This window comes from Pelophylax lessonae, assembly GCF_965119305.1.
Source record: "Pelophylax lessonae genome assembly, chromosome: 4".
Taxonomy (NCBI): domain Eukaryota; kingdom Metazoa; phylum Chordata; class Amphibia; order Anura; family Ranidae; genus Pelophylax; species Pelophylax lessonae.
The window spans coordinates 22,687,675-22,702,425 of NC_138771.1; the positions used below are offsets into that span (position 1 = coordinate 22,687,675).

The following is a 14,751-nucleotide window of genomic DNA, read 5'->3' on the forward strand; positions in this document are numbered from 1 at the left end:
CTCCCACCCCCGCTCAGCAGCGGGGAGGCCGATGCAGTGGGCAGGCGGCTCCAATTGCCACCTGACACCCGCGATCGCTCCCCACTGAGAGAGAAGAACGGTCAGCTGATGTAAACACAGCTGACCGTTCTTCTCCCTGGAATGATCACAGAGTCCCTGTGATGCTTCTATATAGGATCACATCTCTATGGTCATTTCAGAAGCCACGCCCCCCACAGTTAGAATCACTCCCTTAGGCTCACATTTAACCCCTTGATCACCCATAATGTTAACCCCTTCCCTGCCACTGTCATTATTACAGTAGCAGTGCATATTTTTTAGCACTGATTACTGTAGTAATGTCACTGGTCCCCCCAAAAGTGTCAAAAATGTCAGTTAGGGGTCCGATCTGTCCGCCGCAATCCCGCTAAAAATCGCAGCTTGCCGCCATTACTAGTAAAAAAACCAATAAAATTAACATAAATCTTTCCCATAGTTAGTAAACGCAATAACTTTTGCGCAAACCAATCAAAATACGCATATTGCGTTTTTGTTTTTTTTGTTTTTACCAAATTGGCCTAAAATGTTAAAAAATTTTGAAATTTTTTTTTTTTTTTGGGAATGTCATATAGCAGAATGTGAAACATGTTTTTTTTTTTTTTTTTTCCAAAACTGTCGGTCTTTTTTTGTTTATAGCGCAAAAAATAAAAATTGCACAGGTGATCAAATACCACCAAAAGAAAGCTCTATTTGTGGGAAAAAACCAACATCAATTTTATTTGGGTACAGCGTCGCACGACCGCGCAATTGTCCGTTAAAGTAACGCAGTGCCGAATTGCAAAATAGGGCCTGGTCAGGAAGGGGGCAAATCTTTCAGTCTTAAAGTGGTTAAAGCCCACCCCGTTGCCACTGCACATATATTATTTTGTTCAGGCAGCAACAGGTTAAAAAAAAAAGGTTTCATTCTGCTTTTAGTATAGTAATCCCCCCCCAGTAATCAGGTTGATTCTGACTTTCCTACCAGTTGACATGCTGTCCTTGCTGGTGGAATGAGTGCCTCACTGCCCGGTCTTATCTCACTGTCACAACCATAGGTTGCATGCTGGATCTCTGCCCAAGTTGTCTTCTATGGCAAAGGTAACGCTACCAAAATTTCCAATGATTAGTTTTCAAAATCATTTCAACAAACCAAGTGAAGTCCTGACCATACTCTCTAGAGAACATTAAAAGACCATAGGAGGCAGCCTCTGGTTTAAATCTAATAAATCGCTCAGTTACACATTCTGAATTCTCCTCCGTACTAAAAAAAGAATTACTAAATCAGCCCTTCATCTCATAGAAGCCTTTTAGTATGTTCCTAATAGTGGAACTATGTTCCCAATAAGTCACCACTGGTTTTACAGTCTTAGAATCTCCCTGGTGGCCATGGTTGCACATTCACCCGTACACATTTCTAGTATGGAGAATGATCTGGTCACTGTTGGCGATGCGGACCATTCCTATTCCAGGCTCTAATACTGGATTGCCAGAATTGTCCCACCAATCCATTCATTTTTCTGTCTCCGGTGCTGGGTCACATTGTCCGTACAGACACAGGTTTCTGCTTTGCAGTCTTAGGTTTTTCTGGTACATAGAGTGTAGAGAAGCGACACTCCTCCATAGGCAAGCTTGAATTCTGCGTGAACCAGGGGTGCAAGTAACCATTATAAAAATCCTTGGCTGACAGTTTCCTCTTTAGTTTCACATTTCTGACTCCAACCCAGCCATCCTGCCAACACACATAGAAATGCTGAAGTTTACAAAGAGATCAGACAAAGCTGAGAAGAGGAAGCAGAATTTGGACAACAAAAGACCCATATCAACCAATTAGATGACAGCTTTTCGTGCTCTGTACTTAACAGAAAAGGCGAAAAACTGGATTTTTGACTTACCGCAAAATCCTTTTCTCTTAAGCTCATTGATAGACGCAGGACTGATATCTTGATATCCGTAGGGTTATACTGCCCCCTACAGGAGTGTCCTACTCCTGTAGGGGGCAGTATAACCCTACGGATATCAAGATATCAGTCCTGCGTCTGTCAATGAGCGACAGAGAAATATTGATTTGTTATGGTATCATAATTAATTACAGGGAATTACTAAGCCGATGTTTACCAATTGCAAGCAGATCCAATACAATCAGAGCGATGGATAAGCTCACCTTGCATCGTACTGCCAAGACCTCAGGTCCAGAAAGATATCGAATAGCTCCAGGGACTCTTGAAAAATCTGCAACCAAAAGAAACTGGTATCAACTTGTGGCATGACTACCTGATTTCGCTATCAGACTTATTCAGTAAAAAGAATGGCAATTCTTAACCAGTTCCAGTCTGGGCCAATTCTGACATTCCTGTCCTACATATATTAAAAAAAAAAATGCTTTTTTTTTTGCTAGAAAACTACTTAAAACCTTAAACAATATATTTTTTTTCTTTGAACAGAGGCCCTGGAAAATAAAATGGTGGGTGTTGCATATGTTTGTATTAAACAAATTTGCACAGTTGTTTTTCAAATGCAAATTTTGGGGGGGAAAAAAAAGTTAATGAATTTAAATGCAAAAGAAATAAAATAAAAAGTAAATAGATAACATGTCACACTTTAACAATTGTGTACGCCTGTGAAAACGGCAACTAAAAATCTCCATAGGTGATACATTGAAACTTAGAAAAGACCAATTTGTCCGTCAAGTCTGCCCGTTTTTTGTTTGTTTTTTTCTTTTAAATGTGTTCTTTGTTTTATGGTTTTGTTTTTTTCGTCCACTTTTCTGTCTGAGTATAGATTTAGAGGACACTTTAAGCCCCCGTTCACACTGGGGCGACCTGTCAGGCGACCTGGTCGCCTGACAGGTCGCCTTCCATAGAGAAGCTGTGGACCCGTTCTAATAGGAGCGACACAAGTCGCTCCGACTTACAAAAAGGGTCTGGAGCTTCTTTGTGGCGACCAGGAGGCGACCTGCATTGACTTCAATGTTATGAAGTCCGTTCCGGCCGCTCCGAGGTTGCGGTGCGAGCAGCGTGCCGGGACCTGTGAGGTCGCCCCGGGAAGTAGCATCGCCCCAGTGTAAACGGGGCCTTAAAGCCTTTACAGGCTACCAGTTTAGAATTACACAGGAGGTATGGAGCTAAAATGATTGCGCTCACTTTGAAATTCAAGGCCATACCTCACGTGATGCAATTACCATTTATGTATATGTGATGTTGCGCCGAGTAAATAGATACCCAACATGTGACACTTTAAAATTGTGTACACCCGTGGAACGGCACCTAAAAATCTCCATAGGTGAAACATAGTAACGAGACCAAGTGGCCCATCAAGTCTGCCCATTTTATTTTTCTTTTAAATTATTATTTTTTTTTTTTTCGTACACTTTTTTGTGTATATGTGTATGTATGTATATATATATATATATATATATATATATATATATATATATATATATATATATATATATATATATATATATATATATAGTATAAATCTAGGGGACACTTTATATGCCTTCCAGTTTAGAGTTACACAGGAGGTCTGGAGCAACAATTATTGCTCTCACTCAATACCTCATGTGTGGTGCAATTATGGTTTACATATATGTGCAGGACCTTATTTATTTTTTGGTAGATAAACTTTTTTATTATCACAAGGGATAAACAACATCCCTTGTCCTAGTATGGGCAGTGACAGGTCCTCTTTATGGAGAGATCTGGGGTCTATTAGACCCCATATCTCTCCTGGCCTCCAACTTATCTGATCAAACAGAGATCAGTTTGATCAGATGCTTGTAGAAGCCGGTAATGGCTTGTTTACATGAGACTGAAACCAGAAGTGATGAAATCTCGCCGTTTTCGGTTTCTGTCGTCACACAGTGGGAGGAACGACATCAGTTCCTCTCACTGCATCCCAGGAAGTGGATGCTGCCGGTTACATCCTTACCAGGTTCCCCCATTGCACTGCTAGGATTACTTTTACATTGTAGTGAATCGCTGGCTGGAAAAAAAAAAAAAAAGGATACATGGATCATGGTTGGAGCTTCAACTATGATCCCGGTGTCACCACTTCAATCTTAGGCCGTTTAAAAACGGCCTAAGGTCGGGAAGTGGTTAAATGCAGGGAAAAGCAACATGTTCACTAAAAAGGCATTATAAACCTTCCTACCTGCACCATTGTGTTTTTCACCTGCATAAGATGTGTATTTATTATTATTTCAGGTACTTATATAGCGCTGTCAATTTACGCAGCGCTTTACATATACATTGTACATTCACATCAGTCCCTGCCCTCAAGGAGCTTACAATCTAAGGTCCCTATCTCACATACATAGTAGGGCCAATTTTTTTTATACAGGATCCAATTAACCTACCAGCATGTCTTTTGTATTTATCTAGTTTCATGATGTCATTGGTTGCCCTGTACACAGGGCCTATAGTAGAGTAAATTTCCACATTCCAGTATCATAAGGCTCAGTTTCTCTGTGTTCAAACATTAGGCATGTGTCATGGCACTGCACAGGTTAATGCATGACCTCCATTGGATGTGATGCAACACAGGAAATGGTGAGGCATCCCTTGGATGCTTTGTGACCCAAAAAGAGAGTTTTTCTGTCTAGGGACAAGCTAGGTGAATGAATACATGGACAGGGTTATCACTCAGCCATGACAATACAAACTGCAGCCACAACACGTGAGCCAATCACCACAAGGTAAGGGTGCATTCTTACCTGCAAATGCACCCAGCCTGCGATTAGATGCGAGAACCCCCGACAGGGGTTCCCACGATTACCTACAACTAGCCAACTCTGTTGAAAGCAAAGGGAAACCGCCAGCCCCTGCAGCTATTCCCGCCCACTCATATGGGAGCGGTTGGCCTTGGATGCAGACTGCCTGCGTCCAGGGCTGATCATTCCCATGTGATGGCTGCCCGAGAGGTTACATGTGCAATTAGCTGCAAGAGCTGACAGTCTCCCATTGCTTTCAAAAGGGCTACCTACTCACAGCTAATCGGAGGTTCTCGCAGGTAGAGTGCATCCACAGGTGTGAATGCACCCTTAGGCAAACAACACAGGGAAAAGAATTACACTAAGGGCTCTTTCACACGGCCGCTCCGCTGTTTTTCTCCGCTGCGGGACTTTTTTTTTTTTCACGGAGCGGATGACATTTGTGTCATCCGCTCCGTATGTCCGCATATCATCCCATCCGTTTGCGGATGATATGCGGACATAATGTAAGTCTATGGCATTGCGGATGTCAGCGGATGACACCGCTGACATCCGATTTTCCTTCCTTTCCGTTTTTTGAACGGAGGAAAAAAACAGAACAGAACTGAAAGGAAGAAAATCGGATGTCAGTGGATGGTATTCCGCTGACATCCGCAATGCCATTGACTTACATTATGTCCGCAAATTATCCGCAAAAAAATAGGATGATTTGCGGACATACGGAGCGATAAAACATATGAAAGGGTACAATGCCTTTAATTACCTATCCCCTCCCCCACACACGCCACTAACACCTACCCTCTTTCCCCCTTTTTCTTGCTGGAGAGGGATAAAATACAGGGCTGGCCCAAGAATGAAATGTTGCCACCCCTCCCCCCGCAAAAGAATTATATATACTGTTAACTTCGTCCATAACTCACCACCGGACCGGTCCACCAAACACCCACTGTCTGTCCTCAGTCCTCCTGTGTATGCCGTGGTTACCATCCTAGAAGTTCCAGCCTGCCCTGCGTGAGATGGAGTACGCTGATGTCTGACGTCATTCTGCACACCACAATCATGTGAGGGACGTTCCCCGGAGACGCTCTCGCTCCTCATACACATCCATTTTCACAGGCGGCAGTATGAGATGGGGAAATGCCACCCATAATGCGCTACAAACTGATGACCCACAAGAAAAAATCTTGGGCGTCAATTTGCCGCCCCTCTCAATGTGCCGCCTGGGTCCAATGGACCCAGCGGGACCCATTGTAGGGCCGGCCCTGGTAAAACACCTAGTGTTTCTAGATATGGGAAAGCAAGTGACTGTCTCCCACATTGCAGCACTGGTTTCCTGAGCTAAATAGGAGTCCGCAGCCTATGTAAGCTCCAACCTGGTTAACCCTGAGCTCATGTACGGCTTTATCTGAACTTGTTGCTTTCTCTGGGTTCACTCTTACTATAGCTAATCAGCTTTGTTCCTCTGACTAGGAACTGCCTGTCCGTTCTCATCCGATCCGCCAGACGAATGGAAAATAGGGTTTCCATCCGTCCAGATTTTACGGACAGGATTGGAAGCGGATAGCAGCGGGTGACAGTGGACATGTCACCGCTGACATCCACTGCCCCATAGGGATGCATGGAGAAAAACTGACAGGCGGATCTGATCGGATTGTTCGTGTGAAAGGGGCCTTACACTGGCTTTAGAAAACCTGAGTAGCTTTGTGGCAGGTACAAAACAGACTTTCCCCAGTACAATACATGAATAGGTTGCACTAAGAACATTAGGCCCAGGTTCACACTGGGGCTGTTTTGAAATCATGGGAGTTCAAGCCGGCATTTTAGTCTGACTTCGGGGGTGATTTCACAGACATTTGTGCGGGTTCCTGCACAGATGGCTATGGAAATCCCCAAAGTACAGAAACTACTTTTGGGAATCGGTACAGCGCTGCAAAGTTGGCGTTGCACCGATTAACCACTTGCCGACCGCCGCAAGTACATATACTGCAGCGGTCAGCCCCGTGCAGGCAAAGTGACGTATGGGTACGTCACTCGCCTGTGAGCCAATAGGGGGGCGAGCGCGCTCCCGCCTCCGCTCGTTCACTGTGATCCCTGCGCATGTGCCCGGCGGACCCGATGTCCACCGGCCACTCGCGATCTCCTGGTGGAGAGGGAGAAAGGCAGGCGGGCTAATGTAAACAAAGCTGTCTGTCATTCTCCCTGGTGTAACTGCAGAGATCATACGATCCTGCTATGTAGGATCGTATATCTCTGTAGTTACACAAACAGCCACATCCCATAACAGTTAGAAGCACGCCCCTAGGGACACATTTAACCCCTTCCCTCCCAGTGTTGTTTTTACAGTAACCGTGCATATGTATAGCACTGATTACTGTAGAAATGTCACTGGTAACCCCAAAAGTGTCAAAAATGTCAGTCAAGGGTCCGATCTGTCCGCCGCAATGTCGCAGTCCCGCAAAAAAAATAAATAAATAAAAACGCAGATCGCCGCCATTACTCGTTAAAAAAACAAAAACAATAAAAATGAAAATCTTTCCCTTAGTAAAACGCAATAAATTTTGCGCAAACCAATCAAAATACGCTTATTGCGATTTTTTTTACCAAAAATATGTAGCAGAAAACAAATTAGCCTAAAATGTTAAAACATTTTTACTTTTTTTGGGGGGGAATTTCATATAAAGAAATGTGAAAAAGCTGGGTTATACTTACTGATAACTCCTTTTCTAATAGTCTTCCAGGACAGCCCATGAGACGTTAGGCTCCTCCCCCAGGGACAGGAAACACATTCCAAAATTAAAATAAAAGGCGGTCCCTTAGTCCTCACCTTCAGTATTTCATGAGAACCACAGGACACCCTGTAAAACATATACATAGATATATAGACACATATCATACATTATACATAATACCAGATAGTTCGGGTGGGAATCCGGCTGTCCTGGAAGACTATTAGAAAAGGAGTTATCAGTAAGTATAACCCAGCTTTTCTCAAAGTCGTCTTCCAGGACAGCCCATGAGACGAGCACTTACCAGTCTAGGGAGGGACTACTGCCTGGAGCACCTTTCGACCAAACGCCTGTTCCTGAGAAGAGAGGAGGTCCAGGCGATAATGTCTAACAAAGGTCGAAAAGTTAGACCAGGTAGCTGCCTTACAAATTTGGTCTGGTGAGGCACCGGCCCTTTCAGCCCAAGACGTGGACAATGCTCTAGTAGAGTGTGCAGTAATGAAAGGTGGAGCCACCTTTTTCACTATATAGGCTTCTGTGATAGCCTGTTTGATCCATCTAGCTAAGGTTGCCTTAGAAGCTTTTTCCCCTTTTTGGGAGCCGGAAAATTGTAAAAACAAAGTATCAGTCTTCCTGAAGGTTTTAGTCACCTCCAGGTATCTCAGGAGGGCTCTTCTGACATCCAAACAGCTAAATTCTTTCTCTTTATTGTTGTTCGGGAAATTGCAAAAGGAAGGAAGGACTATGTCCTGAGTCCTATGAAAAGAAGAGACCCTTTTGGGCAAAAATCCTGGATCTGTTTTTAGCACAATCCTGTCATCAAAAATTATAAGAAAAGGTTCTCTGATTGAGAGAGCCTGTAATTCGCTAACTCTTCTAGCTGAAGTTATAGCTACTAAAAATAAGGTTTTTAGGGTGAGCATTTTTACTGATAGGTCTACCAAGGGTTCAAACGGACTGGTAACCAAGGCCTGGAGTACCAGGGATAGATTCCAAGCTGGACACGTTTTAAGCACGGTTGGCTTTGTCCGGGCAATTGCTCTGAAAAAGGCATTCACATTTGGGTCTTCTCTAAGGGAAAACTGAAGAAAGACACTAAGGGCGGCAGCCTGTACCTTTAAAGTCCCTAAGGAGAGACCTTTGTCTATGCCTTCCTGAAAAAAATCCAAGATAGTTGGTATATCTGGGGAATGTCTCTGATTCTCCATCATCCAAAAATGAAATTTCTTCCAGATTTTAGCATACATTTTCCTAGTGACCGGCTTTCGACAGCTGGTCAATGTTTTGATGACTCTGTCTGAGAACCCCTGAGAGCCTAGTATTTGTTCCTCAGATACCAGGCCGTCAGGTTTAGGGTCCTGAGAAATGGATGGACCACCGGACCTTGTGTTAAGAGATCTGGTCTCCAAGGTAAGGTCATTGGAGGTTGCGCTGCCAACGCCTGAAGGCGTGCAAACCATGGCCTTTTGGGCCAGTATGGGGTTATCAGTATCATCTCTGTGTCTTCTAGGATGAATTTCTGAAGAACCTGTGGGATCAATCTGATCGGAGGAAATGCGTAACAGAGTCTGACTTTCCAGGGGTGGGCGAAGGCGTCTATGCCTAACGCCTGATCCCCTTGAGTTATGGAAAAGAATTTTTCTGTTTTCCTGTTTGCCTGGGAGGCAAATAGATCCACTACCGGTAGGCCCCATGAGGTTGTGATTTTGAGAAACACCTCTGGGTTGAGGGACCAATTGTCCTGGTTCATCTGGTGGCGGCTGAGATGGTCTGCCAGATAATTCTGCGTCCCTTTTAGGTGAATGGCCGAAATGGATGTTAGGTTCCGCTCGGCCCAGACAAAGATTTTCTGTGCAATGGTTTGTAGGCCCAGACTTCGAGTACCTCCCTGCTTGTTCAGGTACGCTACCGTTGCTATATTGTCTGACCTGATCTGTAGATGGCTCCCTTCTACCTCTACCTGAAAAAACTCCAAGGCCTTTTGGACCGCCATAAGTTCTTTTTGGTTTGATGAAGACTTCCTCTGTGCTGGGGACCATGTACCCTGCGCCCATCTGTCCTGCAGATATGCTCCCCATCCGGAAGCGCTTGCATCCGTGGTAATCCTCTGTGATACCTGGATGGTCCAGTTTAGCCCTCTTGATAGGTGAAGAGAGGATCTCCACCACCAAAGAGTCCTTTTTATCTTGGTGGGAATCCTTACTTTTTGTTCCAAGGAACTTGACTGCCCATCCCAATTCTGTAGAAAGAATTTTTGGAGTGGACGTTGTTGGAACCTTGCCCAGGGGACTGCTGGGAAACAGGAGGTCATCAAGCCTATCACTCTTGTGACATCCCTCAGAGAGACCCATAAGTTGGTCTGTAAAGAGGCAACCATCAGGTTCATTTTCTCCATCTTGCGTTGAGGGAGGAAGATCATCTGATCCCGTGAGGAGATTTCGTAACCCAGGTAGGTCACTCTTTGTGAGGGTACCAGGCAAGACTTTTGTCTGTTGATTATCCAGCCTAGGGAAGTTAAGAATTCCTGAACTATGAGGAGGTCGGCTTCCAGTTTCTGGTATGATTCTGCCACTACCAAGATGTCGTCCAGGTAGGGGGTGATCATGATAGCTTTTAGCCTTAGAGGGGCTAGTGCTTCCCCTAGGACTTTGGTAAAAATCCGTGGGGCTGAGGACAGCCCGAAGGGCAGTGCCCTGAACTGGAAGTGCTTGACTTCCGGTCCTATCTTTACTGCTAGCCTCAGGAATTTCTGATAGGATGCGTGTATGGGGATGTGAAAATACGCATCTTTCAAATCTAGGGTTGCCATGAAACACCCTGGGAACAGTAGGTTCCCTATGGAGTATATTGATTCCATGCGAAAGCGTTTGTATGCTATTGAAAGGTTCAGATTGCGTAAGTTCAGGATCAGTCGATGACTTCCTGAGGGTTTTTGAATCACAAAGATGTGAGAATAAAACCCTGTTCCTTGTTCTTCTCTGGGGACTGGGATAATTACTTTTTGATCTAATAGGTCCCCTAACTGAAGACTCAAGGCGGAGGCCTTGACTGGATCCCTGGGAAGATTTGTGATCAGGATCCTTTCTGGAGGTTGAAGACAGAACTCCAGCCTGTGTCCTTGGCCTACTAGGTCCAGAATAAAAGGGCTGGAAGTAATCTTCTTCCACAGTGGGAGGAAGGCCCCTAATCTTCCTCCCACTCTGAGAAGGGAGTCATTGGGGCTGGTTGGGGCGTTTAGGAGGGTTAAACAGGATGTTACCCCTCCCCTTTCCTTTATGCCCCCTCCAATGTTTTTTGAAATTTGGCTGAGTTTCAAAAGACTTCTGCTGTTTGCCCCTGCCCCGAAAATTCCTCTGAGCATAGTGGAACTTCTTCTTATCTGGGAATCCCTTCTTTTTATCCGCTGTACGCTCCAGGGCTTCTGTTAGGCCCGGGCCAAAAAGGTGGTCGTCTGTGAAGGGAAGACCACAAAGGCGAGATTTAGAAGTAACATCTCCCGACCATGTCTTGAGCCATAGGCTTCTTCTGGCCGTATTAGCTAAAGCTGAGGTCCTTGCTGCCATTCTTACAGCTTCAGCTGAAGAATCCGCCAGGAACCCTATTGCCTGGAATAAGAGTGGAAATGATTTATTAATCTGTTCCCTCAATGTTCCTGCAGTCAAGTGTGTTTGGATTTGAGATAGCCACAGCTCCAGGTGTCTGGCTATGCAGGTGGATGCCAGGGCTGGCTTTAAGCTCATAATGGAGGCTTCCCAGACCCTACGCAAAGAGATATCGGTTCTCTTATCCATAGGGTCTTTTAGTGCTCCTGAATCCTCAAATGCCAAGTCAGTTCCTTTGGAGATTCTGGCAAGAGAGGCATCCAGCTTAGGGATTTTGTTCCAGGGCTGTTCCCCACTGTCGTCAAATGGATACCTTCTTTTTAAGTTTCTTGGAAAAAAAGGCTTTTTATCAGGAGAATTCCATTCCTGTTTAATCACATCCAATAGTGAGCTATGCACAGGGAACACTCTAGCATGCTTTTTATGACTAGCATACATTAAGTCATGCTTAGAGAGATGCACTTCTTCCTCCTCAATCTCTAGAGTGGTATAAACCGCTTTGAGTAGATCATCTACATCCTCCAGGCTCAGTTTAAAGTTGGAGCTATCATGGGAAACATTGCTTTTTGGTTCCTCTCCTGATCCTGATCCCTCTGCAGAAGAGTGGGAAGAAGAAACTTCCTCCTCCAAAACCAATGGGTCAATTAGGGATGGTGGAGCCTGAGCTGGGGTGGAAGGCTGGGCTGGTGCCTGCATCTTTTCAATGAGAGTCCTGAATGAACTAAATGTACTTTTTAGCTCATCTCTCACTGAGGACAGCATTTTCTGGGTAGAGACTGCAGAATCGTCTCTGACCAGTTTAGCTATGCATGCCCGGCACACTGCTTTGTTCCAAGAGGAACTCAATTTTTCTCCGCATACAGCACATTTCTTTTTGGGGGGCTGAGGTGGGTTATTGTCCTGAGCCTTGGCCTGGAAGATAAAAGACAAGGGAATTTAATTAGAGATACTTGTCCTCCTCCCACCTCCCATTTTTCCCCCCTCCACCTTGTGGATAGAAAAGAGGGAGCGGTGCTGCTTAACCCCTGCCCCTAACGATAGAAAAGAGAGGGGGGAAGGGGAACGGAGTTCCTAACAGGTACCTGCAAATAGGGTGTCGTTCCCCCTTGCTTACCTGAGAGGTGCCGATGCCAGAGCCGACTTCCGCCGCCTGTGCGGTTGCTGCCGTGGTGTCCATCGCTCTGTATGGTGGTCCCAGCAACTGCTGTTTCCCCTAACATCGGTCGCCCATTTGAACTCTCTGTTCGCGCCTTCGGAAACTGGAACGAGGGTTTCCGGCGCCCGCGGATGCCGTCACTGCGCCGGAAGTGACACTGTCACTTCCCGTGAGGCCAGAGTGGATACGCTGAGTTCCGCCCCCTCCGTTTTTGGCGCCAACTTCAAAATTTCTTCCGAAGTTAGCGGTTCACGGGTACACAGCACTGCTGCTCCAAGGAACCGGCCGACCAACGGAGTGAACTCCCCAACGCTCCACCAGACAGCATCCGTAGTCCTGCCGAGAGGCTAGGAGAATAGGAGACAGCGGTCAGCCCCTATTGCGGCACTAAGGGGTACCGCTATGGGCCGAGGAGATGCATCTTTCCAAGTCTTTCCATGGACAGTCCAGGAGACCGGGAGCTTCAGTTCCAGGAACATGTTACCCCCTGTCCGGAGGAAACAAAAATACTGAAGGTGAGGACTAAGGGACCGCCTTTTATTTTAATTTTGGAATGTGTTTCCTGTCCCTGGGGGAGGAGCCTAACGTCTCATGGGCTGTCCTGGAAGACGACTTTGAGAAAATATTGTTATTTTTACAAAATTGTCGCTCTTTTTTTGTTTATAGCGCATGATCAAAGAAAATCGCACAGGTGATCAAATACCACCAAAAGAAAGCTCTGTTTGTGGGAAAAAAAGGACGTCAAATTTGTTTGGGTACAGCGTCGCACGACCGCGCAATTGTCCGTTAAAGTCACGCAGTGCCGAATCGCAAAATAGGCCCTGGTCAGGAAGGGGGTAAAATCTTCCGGGGCTTAAGTGGTTAAGACAGTGCCATTTCCAGCAATTGCCTTCCGATTTGAAATGTCAAAACAGACCAATGTGAACGTGGGCTAAAGCCGGACTCGGAATTTGATTTAGTTTTAAATAATTTGTTTGGACTAAACTAGTCCAAACAAACTATTTACTGCACTAATATGTGAGTTTGTGGTGTACGCTGTATTAACTTAGTATATCATCAGCTACATACAGTATACAGCACTGTGTTCCAGCAGCAGTACGGGAACTTCCCGTCCTGTTCCCAGAACAAAATCAGTTGGGCTCAGCCATTTAGAGAACTCCCTGTTTTTTTTTTTTTTTTTGACTGAATACAAGACATGCTCTGATTGGCTGAGGTGGACAGGCAGGGAGCATCACACCCTCCACCTTGGCCAATTAGAGAAAGCCTTGTAGTCATTCATAAAATACAAAGGTTCCTGTGAATGGCTGAGCAACAGCACTCAGTTTTGTTTCGGGAACAGGATGGGAAGTGCTTATATCGTTGCTGGAACACAGTGCTGTATACTGAGACCGGAAGGGCTGGAATAAATCCGGGGGAAAATTTTTTTTTTTTTTTTTCCCTATTTGTTACAAAGATTTATTTATTTTTAATTTTTCAGGAAAAAAAAAAAAAAAAAAAACAACAACAAAGGGAATGTGAAATAAGTATTTTTACAGTGATAATAAATATTTTCTTTAAAAAAAAAAAAAACGGAAGAAAAATGTTTTTTCTTTCCTTCAGGTCTTTAACCACTTCTGGACCAGAAGATTTTCCCCCCTTGATGACCAGGCCATATTTTGCGATTCGGCACTGTGTTATTTTAACGGACAATTACACAGTCGTGCGACGCTGTACCTAAATAAAATTGATGTCCTTTTTCCCCACAAACAGAGCTTTCTTTAGGTGGTATTTGATCACCTGGGCGATTTTTATTTTTTGCGCGTTAAACAAAAATAGAGCGACAATTTTGAAAAGAAAACAATATTTTTCACATTATACTATATATAATTCCCAAAAAAAAAATTTAAAACTCAAAATTTTTTAACATTTTAAGCCAATTTGTTTTCTGCTACATATTTTTGGTTAAAAAAAAAAATCGTAATAAGTGTACAGTAAAACCTTGGATTGCGAGCATAATTTGTTCCGGAAACATGCTTGTAATCCAAAGCACTCTTATATCAAAGCGAATTTCCCCATAAGAAATAATGGAAACCCAGATGATTCGTTCCACAACCATTTATTCATAAGTCCTTCAGTTTATAGACCATATAAAAAGATTATAGCATTGCGATAGGTTGTGTTACCATAAAATGTCCATCCACAAATAGCCGCTTCCAGAAGGGGATTAGAAGCAAAATCCAGCAGGAGCTACAGAGTATCAAAGAGAAGAGAGGCGCCTCTAAGTGTAGCAATATGGTTCCATTTAATGAAGGTACAACATTTAGCAACTCACATGGTTGATGAATAAAACAGGCACATCTAAGTATGCAGGCATCCGGGGTAAAGCTGTCCACATAGACTATCTTCTGCACCGCCGGCTGCCAGTCTGTAATCCTGACCGGGAAGACCACCCTGCAGTAAAGCGATCTGAAAGCGAGGGGCAGCATGGAAGGGGTGACGTAGATGGCGGTGCGGAGAATGGTCTATGTGGACAGCTTTAGCCTGGATGCCTGCATCCTT

The 14,751-nt window shown here is 44.6% G+C and overlaps 1 protein-coding gene across 1 annotated transcript in view; it reads right to left on the reverse strand.

Moving 5' to 3' along the window:
• Positions 1-1,552: 1,552 nt before the first annotated feature.
• Positions 1,553-14,751, reverse strand: part of MTFMT (mitochondrial methionyl-tRNA formyltransferase) — a gene marked incomplete at its 3' end in the record, with an annotated part of 54,158 nt that continues 40,959 nt past the window's right edge. Inside the window, exons 8-9 of the mRNA XM_082255268.1 lie at positions 2,180-2,247; positions 1,553-1,747 (exon numbers count right to left, since the gene is read on the reverse strand). Coding sequence (XP_082111394.1) covers positions 1,553-1,747; positions 2,180-2,247 — 263 coding nt within the window. The remainder of the gene's footprint in view (positions 1,748-2,179; positions 2,248-14,751) is intronic.